We start from the raw sequence: 21,170 nt of genomic DNA, 5'->3' as shown, positions 1-21,170 counted from the left end.
TAGTCCGATATAGCCCATCTCCGAACTTAACCTACTTATGGACAAAAAAAGAATCTGTGCAAAGTTTCAGCTCGATATCTCTATTTTTGAAGACTGTATCGTGATTTCAACAGACAGACGGACGGACATTGCTAGATCGTCTTAGATTTTTTAGCTTATCAGGAATATATATACTTTATAGGGTCGAAAATGGATATTTCGATGTGTTGCAAACGGAATGACAAAATGAATATACCCCATCATTCGGTGGTGGGTATAAAAATGAGATCTAGCTCAGCCACATTTCGAAATGTAACCAATGGATGGATCAGGGAGCTTCTTTACAGTAATATTCCACAAATTAAAATCATCCCTTCCAACAAAATTTCGAAAAAATGCCTAAAGTAATCAAGACAAGTAACAGTCAACCATAAAAGTAGCATACAATTTTTTTTTCAGCATTAAGAAATGTTTGCTAATACAGCAGCCCTATGTTTGCTAGAACAGCAGTAATGTGTGCTTTCCCATTTTCAGCAGACAAAAACTGCTATTTTAGCAAGCATATTTGCTCTTTAGAATAACAAATTTGGGTGGGTGTATAAAATTATTGCGAAATCCGACGGACTGTATTCTTCGTTCGAATACAAACAAAAGCCAAACAACAACACACAACAAAACCAACAACATCATTAAAACAAAGCTGATTGGCGCCCATGGGGTTAAAAAAAAGTTAAGCATGTATTCTTACACTTTGCTCGTGTGTCTTCTAATATGTCGCTTGGTTAGTAATAGTCGCATCGTGTAAAGCATGCTTGCCCGATTAACCCCAGACTTGCCGTTACCATAGAGACGTTATTTTGACAATTCGCCATAAAAATAAAAACTAAAACATAATCTATTCACAGCAAAAGCATTAATAAAAATATAAAATAAAAAACTAAACATGTTTCGCCGTGGCAAATTAGCCTTTTTGAATACAAAAGATGATCGCATAAAAATCATTAACGAACGCATCAATATGACTGAGAAACATTTGATGGAAATGTGTTCCACATTCTCCGCCTGCACACGTAAAATGGCCAAGTATTTTGCTGATGGAATATACGACAATTTGTGATAAGCGTTCTGCGGTTGGTATTAATAATTTTCCATTTCAGATTCCGTGATTCCTATGATGAGCTATCGAAAAGTCTGAAACATTATTCCGATGAGGAAGAAATCAATGAAAGTTTTAGTGAAGGCTTAAAGAATTTTACCAATGCCGTGACAATATTGGCTGACTATATGGATTTGAATGTACATCGAATGGAGATAAAGGTGAGCTAAGAAAAGAAACAACTACTTGTACACTGATAGGAAAAAAGGAAAATGGTTTCAAACAAAATTTCACTCAAGTTTATTAAGAAATCGGTTCTCAGGGGAGCTATATCAGATTAAAGCCTAGTACTGATTTCGAATTTTTACTCGAACAACTGTCAAAATGCATTATAAAGAAAGTGGTGAAGGAGAAAATGCTAACACATTCCGTAGAAGTGGTACTGAGTTCTATAAGCAAAAATAGTAGTGACAGCGCTGCGTCAGTAAAAATTCAACCAATACTAGGCTTAAAGCCTAGTACTTTAAACACAACAAAAGTAACAAGTAAGAGCGTGCTAAGTTCGACCGGGCCGAATCTTATATACCCTCCACTATGGATCGCATTTGTCGAGTTCTTTGCGCGGTGTCTCTTTTTAGGCAAACAAAGAATAATGGTTATGCTATTTATCGAGTCATAGTCCGATTCGGACCATTAATGAAGTGAATGTTTAAGACTGTAATAGAAGTCATTGGGTAATATTTCAGCCCATTCGGATAAGAATTGCGCCTTGTAGGGACTCAAGAAGCATAATCGGGAGATCGGTTTATATGGGAGCTGTATCAAGCTATAGATTGATTCAGACCATATTGGACACGTATATTGAAGGTCATAGGAGAAGCCGTTGTACAATTTTTCTACAAAATCATATGAGAATTGCGCCCTCTAGAGGCTAAAGAAGTCAAGACCCCCAGATCGGTTTATATGGCAGCTATATCAGGTTATTTACCAATTTGCGTCATACTTAGCACAGTTATTGGAAGTCATAACAAAACACCTCATGGAAAATTTCAGCCAAATCGTATGCGAATTGCGCCCTCCAGCGGCTCACGAAGTCAAAATCCAAGATCGGTTTATATGGCAGCTATACCAGGTTATGAACCAATCTGAATCATACTTAGCATAATTGTTGGAAGTGATACCAAAACACCACGTGCAAAATTACAGCCAAATCGGATAAGAATTGCGCCCTTTAAAAGCTGAAGAAGTCAAGACCTCAAATCGGTTTATATGGCAGCTATATCAGGTTATAAACCGATTTGGGAGTGATACCGAAACACCAGGTGCAAAATTTCAGTCAAATCGGACGAGAATTGCGCCCTATAGAGCCTCAAGAAGTCAAAACCCAAGATCGGTTTATATGGCAGCTATATCAAAACATGGACCGATTTGGCCCAATAAAAGGTATTTGTGCAAAATTTCAAGCGCCTAGTTTTACTTTTTCGAAAGTTAGCGTGCTTTCGACAGACAGACGGACGGACGGACGAACATGGCTAGATCGACTTTAAATGTTATGACGATCAAGAATATGCCGCTAAACTAACTTAAATTTACTCTTATTAGTTGAGTTAGAATTATTTTGGTCTCAAGAAGTGGTATCGGGATATCAGTACTTAGGGGGACTATGTCACCATACTGACCGATTCGGATAAAACTTTGCAAGGATGTTGGAAGTCATAATATATTGGTTTATGCTAAATTTCAGCCAAATCGGATGAAAATTGAGGCTCCTAAGGGCTCAAGAATTCAAATGCGAGTATCGGTTTATATGGTTTCTATATCTGTTTATTCAGCCAAATCGGATGAAAATTGATGATTCTAAAGGCTCACGAAGTCAGATCAAGGGGTCAGTTCATATGGGGGCTATATCTGTTTATAGACCGATTCCGACCTTACTTGGCATGGATGTTGAAAGTCATAACACAAGTATTTGTTCCAAATTTCAGTTAAATCGAATGAAAATTAAGGCTTCTAAGGGCTCAAGAATTCAAATCCGGGGATTGGTTTGGTAGCTATATCCAAATCTGAACCGATATGGCCCCTTCCGATCGCTATCGTAATTCCGACACACGGATGGACATGGCTAGTTAGACTAATTATGCCGAGACGATCCAGAATATATATAATTTTATGGGTAGCAGATCAATATTTCGAGGAGTTACAAACGGATTATTATACCCCAATCCTATGGTGATGAGTATAAAAATATGCCCATCGATTGGGAATTGATAATCGACCCCTAAAACTCATGAAAGCCTCATCTATTAATCGATTGCACTGAAATCTGGAACTGTGAGTTCTATTGGTTATTGAAGGCCACCGTAGAGCAGAGGTTAGCATGTATATCTATAATGCTCAACGCCTGAGTTCGAATCCTGGCAAGAACATCAGAAACAAGTAAGAGCGTGCTAAGTTCGGCCGGGCCGAATTGCACCCTCTAGAGGTTCAAAAAGTCAAGATCCCAGATCGGTTTATATGGCAGCCAAATCGGATGAAAAGTGCGCGCTCTATTGGCTCAAGAATTCAAGATCGGTTTATATGACAGCTATACCAGATTATGAACCGATTTGAATCATTCTTAGCACAGTTGTTGAAAGTGATACCAAAATACTACGTGCAAAATTTCAGCAACATTTCTAGAGGCTCAAGAAGTCAAGATCCAAGATCGGTTTATATGGCAGCTATATCAAAACATGGGCCGTTTTAAACCATACTTGGCGTTTTTGGAAGTGCTAGCAAAACACTATGTGCAAAATTTCAATAAAATCGGACGAGAATTGCGCCCTCTAGAGGTTCAAGAAGTCAAAACCCAAGATCCGTTTATATGTCAGCTATATCAAAACATGAACCGATATAAACCATACTTAGCGTAGTTGTTGGAAGTGATACCAAAACATCACGTGCAAAATTTCAATAAAATCGGATAAGAATTGCGCCTTCTAGAGGCTCAAGAAGTCAAGACCCAAGATCGGTTTATATGGCAGCTATATCAAAACATGGACCGATTTGGCTCATTTACAATACCAACCGGCCTACACTAAAAAAAAATATTTGTGCAAAATTTCAAGCGGCTAGCTTTACTGTTTCGAAAGTTAGCGTGCTTTCGACAGACAGACGGACGGACGGACGGACGGACGGACATGCCTAGACCGATTTAATAAAACATGACGATCAAGAATATATACTTTATGGGGTCTTAGACGAGATTTCGAGGTGTTACAAACAGAATGACGAAATTAGTATACCCCCATCCTATGGTGGAGAGTATAAAAATTTGCTGCCGTCTTAAAGCTGGCGACATTTGTAAGGTGTTCTGCCATGTGAAAAGTTCTTCCTAAAGAACAGTCATCCTGCGGCACGCTGTTCGAATTCGCCTACAAAAAGGAGGCCTCTTTCCATTGAGCTTCAAAACTTGAATCGGACAGCACTCATTGACATGTGAGAAGTTTGCCCCTGTGTTTTATTAGCCTCCTTGACGTCAATGCCAAATATGGACCCGATCGGACTATATTTAGGCATAGCTGTCATATAGACCGATATCCCGGTATAGGATCTTAAGCCCAAAAAACGTTAATTTATAAACCGATTTCTCTGAAACTTGTGAGTTCTATTAGACCCCTTGATATTCTTGCCGAATATGACTATAGATCGAACCATATTCAGATATAACTGAAATATAAACCGATTTTCAGATATAGGGTCTTAAAGCCATAACAGGCGTATTTATTACCCAGTTTCGTTGAAGTTTCAAACAGTGAGTTGTATTGACCCTTCCGATATCCGAAGAGAAATTGGTCCAGATAGGACCCCATATACAACGATCTGCCAATTTAGGGTATTAAGGCCATAAAAAGCATTTATTATCGATTTCGCTGAAATGGACCAATGGTTGTGAGTACTTAAGGTACGTCCCGGCGGAACTTAGGATGGTTTTACTTGTATTTAAATATTTTATATTAGAAATATTTTGATGTTATAAAATCTGTTTGTTGAGCATTTGTATTTATTTGGGGATTTTGGAATTAAGTTTTTGGCAAATTTTTATATGCCTCCGATGACCTAATATTTAGTTTTTTTGCATTACAGATCGTAAATGAGATGGCCCAATTCGATACCTTGTGCAAAACTACCAGAGAGAATTTGCGTAGCGCGGTAATTTCAAGAGACAAGGAAGTTCTGAAACAAAGACAAATGTTGGATTTAAAATCGAAATTTTCAGCAAATAATGTAAGTAATATAGTGAAGATACGATCATAGGGCTATTAGTATTGGGGTGGGTCAAGTTTGCCTTATCTTATATATAAAAATCAATTTGTGTTTGTTTGTCGGTGCGTTTGTATGTTTGTTTGTGTGTTCCTAATAGACTCAAAAACGGCTGAACCGATTTTCATGAAATTTTCACTGATGGTGCATAATGATACCGTGGTGAAAAAAGGGTACTACATTTTTTTATATCTTAAGGGGGAGCGGACCCTCCCCCTTACCCTTATTTTAAGAAACGGCAGATCTCGGTGATGGGTGGTACGATTTAAGCGAAATTTTGTGTGTTCTCTTATAGTAATCTAAAAATAAAAATTTGATATCCAAATAGGGTACTACATTTTTTGAAATCTGAAGGGGGGCGGACCCTCCCCCTTACTCTTATGTTAAGAAACGCCAGATCTCGGTGATAGGTGGTGCGATTTAAGCAAAATATTGTGTGTTCTCTTATTGTAACCTAAAAATAAAAATTTGATAACCAAATAGGGCACAACATTTTTTTTTTATCTGAATGAGGGGCGAACCCTCCCCCTTACCTTAATTTTCAGAAACGGCAGATCTCGGTGATGGGTTGTGCGATTTAAGCGAAATTTTCTGTGCTCTCTTATAGTAACATAAAAATAAAATTTTGGTATCCAAATATCGGATGGGATATATAGGGGGGTGGGGTGCGGGGTGGGTCACCTACTAAATATATATATGCACCAATCAGGACAATATGGGACTCAAATGAAAGCTATGTAAGATTAGAAAACGTATCTCATATCCAATTGTCGGACCAAGTGCTAGGGGAACCACCCCAAGCCCCAAAACACCCCTAAATCGAACATATTTACCGACCATGGCAATATGGGACTCAAATGAAAGGTATTTGCGAGTACAATACGAATCTGATATCCAAATTTGGGACAAAGTTTCAAGGGGTCAACCCCTTTCCCAAAAACACCCCCCAAACAGGACTTATTTACTGACCATTGGAATATGGGGCTTAAATAAAAGGTATTTGAATGTAGAATACGAATCTGATATCCAGATGTGGGGCCAAGTGTTTGGGGGGCCGCCTCTCCCCAAAAACATCCCCCAAAGGAGACAAATTTACGACCATAGCAATATGGGGCTCAAATGAAAAGTCTTTGGGAGTAAAGCACGAATCTGATATCAATATTCGGGAAAAGTGTTTATGGGGCCACCCCACCCCCACAACACCACCCAACCCCCAAAACACCCCTAAATCGGACATATTTACCGGTCATGGGAATATGGGACTCAAATGAAAGGTATTTGCGAGTAGAATACGAATCTGATATCCAAATGTGGGACCACGTTTCTGGGGGGAGCCTCTCCCAAAAAACATCCCCAAAGGGGAAAAATGTACGACCATAGCGATATGGGGCTCAAATGAAAGATCTTTGGGAGTAAAGCACGAATTTGATATCAATGTTCGGGAAAAGTATCTATCGGGCCACCCCGACCCCAAAACACCTCCCAAATAGTAAGTATTTGCTGACTTTGCAATATGCGGCTTAAATAAGAGGGTTTTTAAAGTGGTACACGAATCCGATATATATTTTCAAGGCCAACTCACTGAGTGGCCGCCCATCCCCCAAAACACAGCCCAAGCCGATCATGTTTGCCGACTAAGGAAAAATGGAGCTCAAATTAAAGGTATTTGGAAGTATCTGATATCAACATTCGGGTCCAACTGTCTGGGGGATGTCCCACCACCATAACAAACCCCCAAGTAAGACGTATTTGCTCACCAAGACAATTTGGGTCTTCAAGACAGTGGAGCTCGATATTCATAGTTTTTAGGGCCCATACCCCAAACCGGACATATTTGCAGACTTTTGCAATAAGGAGTTTAAATGAGATTAGAAAACGAATTTGATATACAATTTTGAGGCCAATGGCAATATGGGGTTCAAATAAATGATATATTGATATATGAGAATAGAGCACGTTGCTGATATATTTTCCGGGCTTAGTGTTTGGGGGACCACTCCAATCCCCAAAACACCCCTAAATCGGCCATATTTACCGAGCATGTCAATGTGGAGTTTAAGTGAAAGGTATTGGGGGGTGGAGCAAGTATGGATACCCATTTTCGGGACCAATTTTCTGGGGCTCTACCCCTTTCCCAAAATACCCCACAAACAGCAAGTTTTTACTGACCATCTCAATATGGGGCTCAAATAAAAGTATTTGGGAGTAGAATACAAATTTGATATCCAAATGTAGGGCCATGTATTTAGGGCATCACCCTTTCCACAAAACACCCCCCAAAGGGTAAACATTTTTCCACCATGCCAATATGTGGCTCAAATGAAAGGTAATTGAGATTAGAAAACGAATTTGATAACCTATTTGGGGCCATGTGTTTGGAGGACGCTTCATCCTATAAACTCCCCTCAAAGCCAATGGCAATATTGGATTGAAAAAAATGGTATTTAGGAGAAGAGCACGATGCTGGTATTTTTTCAGGGCCAAGTATCTGGTGGATATTCACCCTCACCCCCGAAAATACCCCTAAATCAGACATCATGAGAATATCGGGCTGAAATAAAGTATTTTTAGAATGGAGTACACCTTACATCCAAACTTAAATTCGTAGACCAATAAAGATGGGATTCAGATAAATGCACTTATATTGTTAAACTGGTTGTCAAGCGATATACTATTTTCGTAGCATGGTATTTCAGAAAATTCTCTTTAATTGTCGAAAATAAATATTCCAAGGAAAGTGTAAAGTAAAAGAAGGCGCAGCGGAGCGGGCCCGGTCCAGCTAGTCTACTATAAATTCTGAGCTAAAGACAAATTCAAAGCATCAGATGGAACAAAAAAATTTTAATCTTGATTTTGACTCCATGGTTTCTTGGATGAAACTCCGAAAACTAAAAATATGTCGTATATTACGATTTTTTCAACCGCTTGGTAAGACTTTTTAGTCCCTGCAAATTAGCCCATCCTACCTAATAGGTATATAAGAAAGCTATCGTGGTTTCGAGTTTCTCACACGGAACTATCGTCGTTCGCAACAAGAAATTACTGTGGTGTCACAACTAACACTTCAAATAACTCTATCTCTTCATTTCCATAATCTTTTGACTCCCGTCTATTTTTAATCCCTTTTCAAGTCTGCCGCTGATTCTGAACTACTCAAAGCTAAAATGGAAGTCAATCGCACAAATAAGGAAATCGATGAAATCATTAGCAATTTTGAGAAACGCAAATTAAACGATGTGAAAAATATTTTAAGCGATTTCATTCTAATTACCATGAGATATCATACCAAGGCCTTGGAAGCCTTAACGGCTAGCTATTATGATGTCTCCAATATCGATGAACGTGGTGACTTTGTGGAATTTCAAAAACTAATGAAAACCAAAAATGAGACTCAAGAAAAGAAGCTATCAAAAAATAAAAAATCCAACAGTCTAAGATCTCAGTCTATGGAAAGTTTGGATAGAGGTCAATTGTTAAGTCCTCTGAAGCGTAAGAGCCGCATGTCGAAATCTACTAAAAATTTGGCGGATGGAAAGGTTAACAAACCTGGCAGAAGTATTTGAACTTCAGTAACTAAAATCTTATGTTTTAGGATGATGATGAGGATGATGAGGACGACGATGATGACGAGGTGGATGATGATGATGACGAAGAAGATGATGATGAGGTAAACATAAGCATTTTTAAAGCTATTGCGGTTTTATTTTATGTTTTCTTTTTCTTTTAGGATGAGAGTCTGGACTCCAAGACAGAAGATGATTCCAACACCGAAGCCGAAGATGTTGGCGAAGCGGCCAATGCTTCCGATACTGCCTCTGAGCCAAAGGCAAATACCAAATTTAATTTTAAGAAACCCTTAGCCAAGCCTCAAGTTAAACATCCCTTCAAAGCTGTAGCCGCCACTCATGTAAGGTTGCAAAAACAAATGAATGTGCAGTCTTAAGAGTTTGTTTTTCAATTCAACCTAAACATCATCGCCATCATCATCAACATTATCTACACCAACAGCAAATCTAGTCCAAAATCCCAAAAACGCTACCAAAAAGTAAAAAGTTTTAAAACTTCAGCATTTTTCAACACGTAAAGTAGTTTTAGCTAAACATAACAACAACAAAATTGGCTTTGATGATAGACGTTTGTTGCCCCACCACCAACAGGGTTTGTAACAAGACGCACCTTAGCCCATGCTACAGCACACCAACAACCCCAACAATATTAGCTGATTATTGCCCATATTTACGCTTGATTAGATATTCTTCAATGGTAAATGCAATGCATTCCCATATCATCACTATTCTCATGACAACTGGACTACACTGTAGAAACTCCACCTGCCTTTGTTTATCAAAGGCAAACAAAATCATTAAACACATTTACTCCTCCATTAAAGATATTTGCAAAAGCCAATCAACCACCCACTGCAGCTAAAATTAGGTATTTTTATGTTGCATGCACAGTGGTATTTGCAAGTTTCGAAAAAGGAAACGGTATTTTACCATTAATATCACTGTACAACATCCTAGAAGAAATGTTCAATGGTGTTAATCCCGTGATGGCGTTGGCGAACTTGTGGTGTCGCTCTGCGGCAAGTCGTTCGTATTCGGTACAACAAAAATGAGTTTCCTTATCATTACCCTTAAACTTCTATCTGACCGCACTCATTGATATGAGTAAAGTATCCCCTCTGTGCCTGTAAAATCCCAAAGGGGTTTGGAGTTCTCAGGTCTAACACCTCTTTGCAAATTGCAAATTTTGCCCATGAACATTCCACTAAGGAACAGGGGCAAACTTCTCATATATCAATGAGTGCAATCCGATTCAAGTTTAAGCTCAATGACAAACAAGGGCCTCCTTTTTATAGCCGTGTCCGAACGGTGTGCCGCAGTACGACACCTTTTTGGAAAGAAGTTTTACATGGCATAGTACCTCACAAATGTTGTCAGCATTAGAAGGGAAAAACCACCGCTGAAAATGTCTTCTGATGGTCTCGCCAGGATTCGAACCCAGGCGTTCACCTCTGCTCTACGGCGGCCTCCGTAACACCTCTCTAGGACCCTTTTTATACCCTCCACCATAGGATGGGGTTAAACTAATTTCGTTATTCCGTTTGTAAAACATCAAAATATTGATCCAAGGCCCAGCAAATTATATATTGGGTTGCCCAAAAAGTAATTGCGGATTTTTTAAAAGAAAGTAAATGCATTTTTAATAAAACTTAGAAAGAACTTTAATCAAATATACATTTTTTACACTTTTTTTCTAAAGCAATCTAAACGTAACAGCTGATAACTGACAGAAGAAAGAATGCAATTACAGAGTCACAAGCTGTGAAAAAATTTCTCAACGCCGACTATATGAAAAATCCGCAATTACTTTTTGGGCAACCCAATATATCGGATCTTGACTTCATGAACCTCTAGAGGGTGCAATTCTCGTCCGATTTTGCTAAAACTTTGCACCAAGTGTTTTATGCCAATTATGGTCCAAAACGGTTCATAACATGATATAGCTCCCATATAAACCGATCTCGGATCTTAATTTCTTGAGCTTCTAGAGGGCGCAATTCTTGTCCGATTTGGCTTAAATTAAGCGCCAAGTGTTTTTTTTGACTTCCAACAACTATGCCAAGTATGGTCTAAATCAGTTTATAACCTGATATAGCTCCCAGATAAACCTATCTCGGATCTTGACTTCTTTAGCCGCTAGAGGGCGCAATCATCATCGGATTTGGCTGAAATTTTGCTTGAAGTGTTTTGGTTTGACCATCAATAACTATGCCAAGTATGGTCCAAATAGCTTCATAACCTGATATTTCTTATATAAACCGATCTGGGATCTCGACTTCTTTAGTCGATAGAGGGCGCCATCATTGCTCGATTTGTCGGAAATTTCACATGAAGTGTTTTGGTTTGACCATCAACAACTGTGCCAAGTATGGTTCAAAGCGGTTCACAACCTAATATAGCTGCTATATAAACTGATCTTAGATCTTCTTGTGCCTCTAGAGGGCGCCATTATAATCCGATGGTCGTGACATTCTTATTCGATTTAGCCATGTTTGTCCGTCCGTCTGTCTGTCGAAAGCACGCTAACCTTTGAAGGAGTAAAGCTAGGAATAAAAGCTGAAATTTTGCATAAATACTTCCTATTAGTGCAGGTCGGTTGGGATTGTAAATGGGGCAAATCGGTTCATAGTTTGGTATAGCTGCCATATACGCCGATTTAGGCTTATTTTTCTCCGATTTGGTTAAAATTGTGCACAAAGTGTTTTAGTTTGACTTCCAACAACTATGCCAAGTATGCTCCAAATCGGTCTATAACCTAATATAGCTCGGATCCTGACTTCTTGAGCCGCTAGAGGCCGCAATAACTATCCCATTTGGCTGAAATATTGAGTAATATGTTTTGGTTTGACCATCAAAAACTGTACCAAGTATAGCTCAAATCAGTTTACAACCTGATATAACTCTTATATAAACCGATCTCGGATCTTGACTTCTTGAAACGCTAGAGGGCGCAATCATTATCCAATTTGTCTGAAATTTAGCATGAAGTGTTTTGGTTGGACCATCAACAACTGTGCCAAGTATGTCTCAAATCGGTTTACAACCTGATATAGGTCTCATATAAACCGATCTCGAATCTCCACTTCTTGAGCCGCTAGAGGGCGCAATTATTATCCGATTTGACTGAAATTTATAATAAAATGTTTTAGTTTGAGCGTGAACAACTACGCCTAGTATGGACAAAATCAGTTCACAACCTGACATACCTCAAATATAAACCAATCTCCCGATTCTACTTCTTGAGCATCTAAAGGGAGCAATTCTTATTCGATGTGGCTGAAATTTTGCACAACGACTTCCTGTATGACTTTTAAAATATGGACCAAATCGGTCGATTTCTTGTAACAGCTGCCATATAAACCGATATCGGATCTTGACTTATTAGGCCTCTAGAGGGCGCAATTCTTCTCCGATTTGGCTAAAATATTGCACCAAGTGTTTGATTTTGACTTCCAACAACTATGACAAGTATGGTTTAATTCGGTTCATAACCTGATATAGCTCCCACATAAACCGATCCCGGATCTCGACATTTTTAACCGCTAGAGGGCGCAATTTTTATCCGAAGTGTTTTGGTTTGATATCCCGATTCTACTTCTTGAGCCTCTAAAGTTAGCAATCTTTATCCAATGTGGCTGAAATGTTGCGCAACGACTTTTTGCATGTCCTTTAACATACGTGTTAAATATGGCCTGAATCGGTTCATAACCAACCTGATATAGCTGCCATATAAACAGATCTCTTAATTTTATTTCTTGACCTCCTATAAGGAGCAATGCTTATTCAATTTGGCTGAAATTTTGCACAATGCACACACTTTGGTCTCGAACAGCCAGACCAAGTATGACCCTAATCGGTTCATAATTTAGTATATCTGAAATATTGGGTTGCCCAAAAAGTAATTGCGGATTTTTTAAAAGAAATTTAATACATTTTTAATAAAACTTAGAATGAAAGTATATTTGATTAATTCTTTTTTTACACTTTTTTTCTAAAGCAAGCTAAAAGTAACAGCTGATAACTGATTGAAGAAAGAATGCAAGAATGCAACGCCGACTATATGAAAAATCCGCAATTACTTTTTGGGCAACCCAATAGTATAGCAATTATTATCCATTATCCTTTGTTTGTCTATAAAGAGACATCGGCCAAAGAACTTGACAAATGTGGTCCATGGCGGAGGGTATATAAGATTTGGTCCAGCCGTGCAAAATGACAAACTAATCGGATAATAAATGTGTCGTTACGAAGCTAAAAAGTCAAATCGGAACAGAATCTTAATGTTTGGTTGCCCAAAAAGTAATTGCGGATTTTTCATATAGTCGGCGTTGACAAATTTTTTCACAGCTTGTGACTCTGTAATTGCATTCTTTCTTCTGTCAGTTATCAGCTGTTACTTTTAGCTTGCTCTAGAAGTGTAAAAATAGTATATTTGATTAAAGTTCATTCTAAGTTTTAATAAAAATGCATTTACTTTCTTTTAAAAAATCCGCAATAACTTTTTGGGCAACCTAATAATTACAACTTAAAAAGTTAAAACGGGATATCATATCATATGGGAGCTATATCTAAACAAAGTCGGTGTATGTGATGCCTTTATTACATTTCAGCCAAATCGAATATAAACGAGTCTTTTATGGTCTGAATACCCCAAATCTGTAGATAGGACTATATGACAGCAATATTGGAATATTGTGCATCTGGACCATATTCGGTTCGAACTTTGGCGGACTACATTTCAGTGAAATCGGGTGATAACATATTAATCTCAAATATCTTTATGGGCCTTAGTACATCCAGTGATACCGAGGCAATGTCATTAACAGAAGTTCAAGTTGTACTGATATATATAAAATTACCTTCGTCGTTACCAAGAGTTTTTCCATTCAGTCCATTATCGACACAAATCTTTCGCCTTTTGAATTCAGAATTGGGTCCTTAGAGTTCTTTGTCTCCAAATCAGCCGAAAATTCTGCCGCCAAAGCGTCTTCAAGCTTTTATTAGGTTGGAGGGCATGCGACCAGCAACCTCGGTTGCCAGCCGCTTCACTCGCACACCTTAGGTCCATTGTGTTTACCCTAGAAGAAAGAAAGAAGAAAATGGAGAGGAAAAAATGAAAAACACCACAGAACGAAACAAGACAGCAAATAAGAGCAGAAAATTGAAACTTAGCATAAGACAAGAGTATGTTTCCGTCGAGAGTATGTTCCCGTCAGCCAATTCAGGCCTCTACATAACTCAAGAATAACAAGGGGGATAAGAGCCTGTAGGCAATGCAGGCTCGGAAAGAGCTGTTCTCCTCGCAATTGTGGAGCAGTGATACAACAGGTGCTCGACCGTCTCCCCAATTCCTCTTCGTCATCGCACATGCTGCAGAAATCTGCCTCTCCCTGCGCTCAGCACGACGTCAAAGAACAGTCAGGACTCCTATTAGCAGTTCTAAGTTATGCTTTCTCAGCCTCAGGACAAGCGACGTTCTTTCTCGCAAAATAATTGGCTACTGGGACTTTGAGGTAGTCGCGGACAATCGGCGGTATCGAGCGGAGAGTCTCAGTGACAGGCCGGGCGGCATTGGCTCTTGCAAAAAAAACTGAGTGCCTATGATGCTCGAGATGACAAGGCGATTTATTGGCGCCTTTAAATACTCAATGGACACCCTGTTCCAACGGCGAACGAACGAGGATCGCCACCTCCACATGATAATGTGGCTACAACAACAACATCAGGGCCTTTGACGCTCTATAACCTACAGCACTATCCAACGCCCTATTCGTGCAGTCATCGTAGAAAGCGTCCACGCTACCAAGAAGCCCGTAATGTGGAAGTCTCACTGATTCCGTAGCAAGATTTGTGGCAATCAGCGATTCATTCCTGGCCAGTTCATCTGCTGCTTCGTTCCCCGCCACAACTTGATGGTCTGGGACCCAGCAGAGCCTGACAGCCTTTCCCATGGTTCGAACAAGCTCTTTGCATCTTCTAACAAGTTTCGACCTCAAGCGGCCGCTCTCGCATCAACATCATTTCTAGCGCCTTAAAGATCATGAAGACCTCTGCCTGAAAGATGCTGCAAACATCCAGAAGTCTATAAGATTCCCGGATTCCAAGGAATTCAATGAAGACTCCTGCTCCCGTGCCCCCCTCCAAGTTTCGATCTCAAGCGGCAGCTCCCGAATCAACATCATCTCTAGCGCCTTCAGGATCGCGACGACCTCCGCCTGAAAGACGCTGACACCATCCAGAAGTCTATAAAATTCCCCGATTCCAAGGAATTCAATGAAGACTCCTGCTACAGTGCTCCATCCAATTTAGACCCATCTGTGTACGCAGAGGGTCCCGGGAAAACGAGAGTCGAAAAAACGACTTCCAAGCCAGCAACAAGGAAGGACTCCTATAATCGGTCTGGGCGTATACAGCAGTTGCCACGCGGCAACACCATACCCACGCAGAACAGAAGAATGGCCTAAATAAGAAGAGCGCCATGTAGCTGACTCCCCCAGTCTCATGGTGATCTTTGTTGCTACTCACCCTACGTAAAGGTGCATAGGTATAAAACCGAGAATGACATTTAGCGCCTCTCTCAAGGCACTTTTCCTTGTCCCAGAGATTAGGACTAGCGCGTTACACTGTGCCTTCTCGATCATTCTGTGAAGGGCAGAATTGTCCAGAGGTTTGTGCCACACCAGACAACCATAGGTGAGAATTGGCCGAACGACCGCTGTAAACATTCAATGCACCGTCCCCGGTCTTAGGCCCCAACGCCTACTTAAAGAGTTGCGACAAGAGTGAGCGGATGCAGTCCTCTTTTGACCCTTTCTTCAACGTTTCTTCTCCAACTTAGTTTCTGGTCAAGAAAGACCCTCAAATACTAGGCCTCCGAGGAGAGCGGTAGCTCCACCCCATGCAGGACATGTCCATTAAAAACACCCATTTCCCTCCTCCTGGTCAAAAGGACCAGTTTTTCTGGGATATATAACCAAGACCATTGGGACTAGCTCTTCCGGACAGCTTTCTCAAAGCTCCCTGAACGAGGTCCGCAATAGAAGAGAGGAAACGGCCACCTACCATGATGACAACGTCGTATGAACACGTACATTCGTCGTACGAACACTCTTTACGTTCCCGACGTCTGGAAAATGGGCAGAGGCCCTGGAAAGGGCCTGAGTTTAGGGGAGTCGTACAGACCGATTTCTCTTCTCTCACACCAGTAACAAAGACGCTTGAGGCATTACTCCTCCCGAGCCTTGTAGGAGAATTTCCATTCGCCGAGCATCAGCATGTATTTCGAAGACTGTATAGCACAACAACTGCTTTGCATTCCATCACCACACACATTTGCCGTGGCTTCGATCAGCCCAGGCCATGTGATAGGACGGTCCTCTTGGCACTGGACCTATCGAAGGCATTCGACACGGTCAGCCATGCCAAACTATTTGAGGACATTACCAACACGTCCCTCCAGACAGTCCTGAAACGCTGGGTCGCGAATTATCTGTGTGGTCGCCAGTCATTTGTGGAACTTAGGTATAAGAAGTCGAAGCACCGTAAAGTGAAACAGGGAGTTCACCAAGGTGTGGTGATATCTCCGGCACTGTTTAACCTCTACCTATCCTGCATTCCACCCCCTCCAGACGGCATTGTTCACTACAAATACGCGTGAGGTGAATACTGAGCTGACCGTGATGGTCGAAGGAGAAATGATTCCGACCATCAAGTGTCCCAAAATACTTGGCGTCACATTTCCCCCACATGCCACAGCAATTTGCGATAATGTCAAAAGTAGAAACAAGGTCCTCAAGTCACTTGCTGGCAGCACTTGGGGTGCAGACAAAGAAACCTTGTTGACCACGTGCAAAGCAATTGGCCGGTCTGTGGTAAGTTATGCAGCGCCAGTGTGGTCTCGTCAACTTTGTGACACGCAGTGGAATAATATTCAGATCTGTCAGAATGCCGCACTCCGAACTGCGACGGGCTGTCTCCTCAGTTCTCATGTGGACCACCTTCATCATGAGACAAGATCCTACCCAGTGCGAAGACATAACTACATGCTGTCTAAGCAATACCTTTTTGGCTGTTATCGCAGAGATTATCCAAATCATCATCTGGAGCATGAGGTTCAGCGCTACAAGATTTATACAGACATAATTTATGCAGACACGGTAGCTGATGCGGTAAATGGCTACCGGGTGAATGTAGTTCTTGGAGAACGACCGCCTCCCATTGCATTTGAAGAAATTGACCTCCCCCGGCAAATAAGAGTAGTTCTGGCTCAATTACGTTCCGACAGATGCAGCCGCCTCAACTGCTACAGAGCAAGGATTGATGCCGACGTGCAAGATGTATGTCCTGATTGTAACCAGGGCCCCCACGATACATGTCACCTGTTCAACTGCCCAGACAGATCCACTCGACTCTGACCCTGATCCCTGTGGACGCACCCCATCTAAGTCGCAGACTTCCTGGGTCTTGACACTTAACAGAATCAAGCAGACGAAAGATAGAACACAACAAACTGCTACAACAACAACAGAACGTCGTACGCGTAGGCAACGGCCTTCACCTTCTCCCTCTCGAAACATATCAGAATCCCATTGATCACCAAAAGCCACAATAGAAAAGATAAAAATGCTCCTTTCGGAGTTCCTCTGGTCACAATCTCTCTTATCGAGCCTTCTGCCAGTGATGCGTTGATAATTCGCATTCGTTGATAAGCATGTGAGAAGTTTGCCCCTGTTCCTTAGTGGAATGTTCATGGGCAAAATTTGCATTGATAAGCATTCTCTATCAACCCAATTTACCAGAAGAATTCCCCCTTATGGCTGGTGTTAGGAGGGGAAAACCACCGCTGAAAATTTTTTCTGATGGTCTTGCCAGTATTCGAACCCAGGCGTCCAGCGTCATAGGTGGACATGCTAACTTTTGCGCTACGGTGGCCTCCTGACGGTTCATAATACTTATGTTAATTAGTCTCTCAAAAGCCTTCTAAATGAAGGATGAGAGGTTTATTGTCCTGTGGTCCTTGGATAGAGAATGGCTCCGTTTTCCCGCTTTCGGGATAAAAACCACCTAAACCTCCCGCCATCCAGTTCGTACATAGCCCAGCAAAACGGAGGTCCTAAAATCATTTCATGCAATCGTATGACAATCGGTTCTGCCTTTTGCTGCATAGCGGGCAGTACGCCATCCGGTCCCGATGACTTGTAGGGTCCAAAAGAATTCACCACCCAAACTATCTTCTCCTCCGTTATCAATTCCTCAACCACAACTGACCACTTGGTACTAAGTTGTATCAGAAGCACATTCATACCTTTTGGGATAAATGGCCCACCGTCTACGTCCGAGCACCCAGGGAAGTGCGTAGTAGACAGTAGCTCGAGCGTCTCAGAATTAGGTTATGTCTAAGATCCGTCATCTCTTAGAATGCTTCCAAGCGTGTTCGGATCCTTGGAAAACAATTTGCGTTACCTGTAAGACTCATTTACTCTCTGTATCTACCGGCAAAACAGACCCATGAGGACCTATTGGACGATTTCACCTAGCTCTTGTACTTGTTAAAGGACTTCCAGTACAGGTTCCGGTCCGCATGCAGCTTGGTTTTGTTTCCCCTATTATAGGGCCTCCACCGTGGGAAGCCTCCGTGGCGCAGAGGTAAGCATGTCCGCCTATGACGTCGAACGCCTGGGTTCAAATCCGGGCGTAAACATCAGAATAATTTTTCAGCGGTGGTTATCCCCCTACATTAGTGAGGTATCTTGCAATGTTATAACTTTTTTACCAAGTGGTGTCTCTATGTGACACGCCGTTCGGAGCTTAAACTTTAATCCAATTTTCTTAAATTTCACATTATTGTTTCTCAAATTGTTGTAGTTGCCACCACTGTAGTAAAAGCCTTATTCATATCTATGGTAAACTAGTTGTTCTTATTTTACTATGCTTCAACCACCTTTTATATTTATGGGCCTTTTGCATACACAATGACGTTATTAGGTTGTACTTGTATCTGAGAGCCCTTTGCTATGTGCCAAACAAATTTACCCTTATATTTTGTGTTTAGGTCCTCAAGAAACCTCCTTTAAAGGGGGAGGTTGCCATGGGCAAGGGTAAAAATGTGTTTGTCACCAAACGCTTAACAGGTGCTTCTGGTGGTACGGGCATACCACGCTTGATTACGAAACGCGAGGACACCGCCAACAAGGAGACATCGTTAAGGGGTTCGACGGGTTCTGATAATGATGGTAGTGATGGGGACCATCGTCGCCAGGTAACAATTGTTGAAACGAAAAAGAAGTCCAAATCAAACCATGATAAGAATAGCGGAAATATCATTAATTGCACACGTAATAATAGAAATTAAGGATACCGAAGTGTAATAAATCGTTTTCTATGCACGGCTACCCTTCCATATTTTTATATTTGCTTACATCTAGAAAATAAAGACATGTTAAGAAAAATCCATATTTGTATTGTATGGGTTGCCCAAAAAGTAATTGCGGATTTTTCATATAGTCGGCGTTGACAAATTTTTTCACAGCTCGTGACTCTGTAATTGCATTCCTTCTTCTGTCAGTTATCAGCTGTTACTTTTAGCTTGCTTTAGAAAAAATGTGTAAAAAAAGTATATTTGATTAAAGTTCATTCTAAGTTTTATTAAAAATGCATTTACTTTCTTTTAAAAAATCCGCAATTACTTTTTGGGCAACTCAGTAGTTTTATATTTTAAGCATTGGCATACATAGCCAACACGATTTTTAGCTACCCCTAGCCGCCGAAAAAAACCAGAAAATCAACATTAAGGGCCAAAGTGGTTTATATGTTCCAGCTACCTCACTATACATCGATGAAAGTCTAATTTTTATACCCACCACCATAGGATGGGGGTATACTAATCTAGTCATTTCGTTTGTGAAACCTCGAAATTTTGATCTAGGACCCCATAAAGTACATATATTCTTGATCGTCTCGCCATTCATGAGTCGAACTAGCCATGTCCGTCTGTCGAAATCACGATAGCGGTCAAACGCGTAGAGCTAGCCGCTTGAAATTTTACACAGACACTTAACATCGATGTAGGTCGTTGGGAATTGCAAATGGGCCACATCGGTTCCGATTCAGATAAAGCTCCCGTATAAACCGATCTCCCGATTTGACTTCTTGTGCCCCTGTAAGCCGCAATGACTTCCTATAACTATTCCAAGTACGGTCTAAATCGGTCGAGAACCTGATATAGCTCCCATATAAACCGATCTTCCGATTTGACTTCTTGAGCCCATGGAAGCCACAATTTTTGTCCAATTTGGCTGAAATTTTGCATGTAGTATTCTGTTATGACTTACAACAACTGTTTTAAGTACTTCTTGAACCCCTGGAAGCCGCAATGTAAGGCGCAATGACTTCCTATAACTAATCCAAGTACGGTCTAAATCGGTTGAGAACTTGATATAGCTCCCATAAACCGATCTACCGATTTGACTTCTTGAGGCCCTGAAGCTGCAATTTTTGTCCGATTTGGCTGAAATTTAGCATGAAGTATTCTGTTATGACTTACAACAACTGCGCCGAGTATCGTCTAAATCGATCAAGAACCTGACATAGCTCCCATATAAACCGATCTTCCGATTTGACTTCTTGAGCCCCTGGAAGCCACAATTTTTGTCCTATTTGGATGAAATTTTACACAAAGTGTTCTATTATGACTTCTAACAACTGTGTTAGGTACGGTCTAAATCGGTCAAGAACCTGATATAGCTCACATATAAACCGATCTTCTGATTTGACTTCTTGAGCCCCTGGAAGCCACAATTTTTGTCCGATTTGGCAGAAATTTTACACAAAGTGTTCTATTATGACTTCTAACAACTGTGTTAAGTACGGTATAAATTGGTCAAAAACATGATATAGCTCTCATATAAACCGATCTTCCGATTTGACTTCTTGAGCCCCTTACCCAATTTAACTGAAATTTGTGCATATAGTGTGTCAAGTGCGGCACAAATCCGTCAATAACCAGCAGCCAATTTATACCACTGTAGATCTAACAAGTAAAAGTGTGCTAAGTTCGACCGGGACGAATCTTATATACCCTCCTCCATAGATCGTATTTGTCGAGTTCTTTGCCCTGTATTTCTTTTTAGGCAAACAAAGGATAATAGATAAGATTTGCTATACTATTGGAGCTATATCAAATCATAGAAGCGCCCCGGTAGCCGAATTGGTAGCGTGCTTGGATTACC

At 40.7% G+C, this 21,170-nt stretch overlaps 1 protein-coding gene and 1 long non-coding RNA gene across 4 annotated transcripts in view; one reads left to right on the top strand and one right to left on the bottom strand.

Annotated features, from left to right (window-relative positions):
* The first annotated feature begins 863 nt into the window (after positions 1-863).
* Positions 864-19,340, top strand: LOC106081762 (CBY1-interacting BAR domain-containing protein homolog). Of its 3 annotated transcripts, none has more exons than XR_001220409.2 (7): positions 864-1,062; positions 1,137-1,296; positions 5,201-5,341; positions 8,509-8,913; positions 8,970-9,044; positions 9,105-9,422; positions 18,995-19,082. XR_001220409.2 is itself a non-coding variant. In XM_013243954.2 (7 exons), the coding sequence occupies exons 1-7, from the start codon at positions 923-925 to the stop codon at positions 19,292-19,294; spliced, it is 1,401 nt and encodes a 466-aa protein (XP_013099408.2). In that variant the 5' UTR covers positions 864-922; the 3' UTR covers positions 19,295-19,340. The 3 variants fall into 3 exon arrangements, 2 of the variants coding, with proteins under 2 accessions (XP_013099408.2, XP_013099409.2); XM_013243954.2 differs by having other exon boundaries at positions 9,105-9,284; positions 18,995-19,340; XM_013243955.2 differs by lacking the exon at positions 18,995-19,082 and having other exon boundaries at positions 9,105-9,796.
* Positions 13,982-21,170, bottom strand: part of LOC131996353 (uncharacterized) — a 137,777-nt gene continuing 130,588 nt past the window's right edge. The window contains exon 3 of the long non-coding RNA XR_009397793.1: positions 13,982-14,021. This is a non-coding gene — a long non-coding RNA (uncharacterized LOC131996353). The remainder of the gene's footprint in view (positions 14,022-21,170) is intronic.

This window comes from Stomoxys calcitrans, chromosome 3 (genome assembly GCF_963082655.1).
Source record: "Stomoxys calcitrans chromosome 3, idStoCalc2.1, whole genome shotgun sequence".
Taxonomy (NCBI): Eukaryota; Metazoa; Arthropoda; class Insecta; order Diptera; family Muscidae; genus Stomoxys; species Stomoxys calcitrans.
Note: the sequence above shows the minus strand (reverse complement) of the source record. Positions and strands in the feature narration are given on the sequence as shown.

Excerpts from the sequence above, each read along its gene's own strand:
- LOC106081762 (XM_013243954.2), top strand. The coding sequence starts at position 923 with ATGTTTCGCCGTGGCAAATTAGCCTTTTTGAATACAAAAGATGATCGC. Across the intron at positions 5,342-8,508 it reads CGAAATTTTCAGCAAATAAT|TCTGCCGCTGATTCTGAACT; the intron begins GTAAGTAATATA and ends TCCCTTTTCAAG. Across the intron at positions 8,914-8,969 it reads AAAATTTGGCGGATGGAAAG|GATGATGATGAGGATGATGA; the intron begins GTTAACAAACCT and ends CTTATGTTTTAG.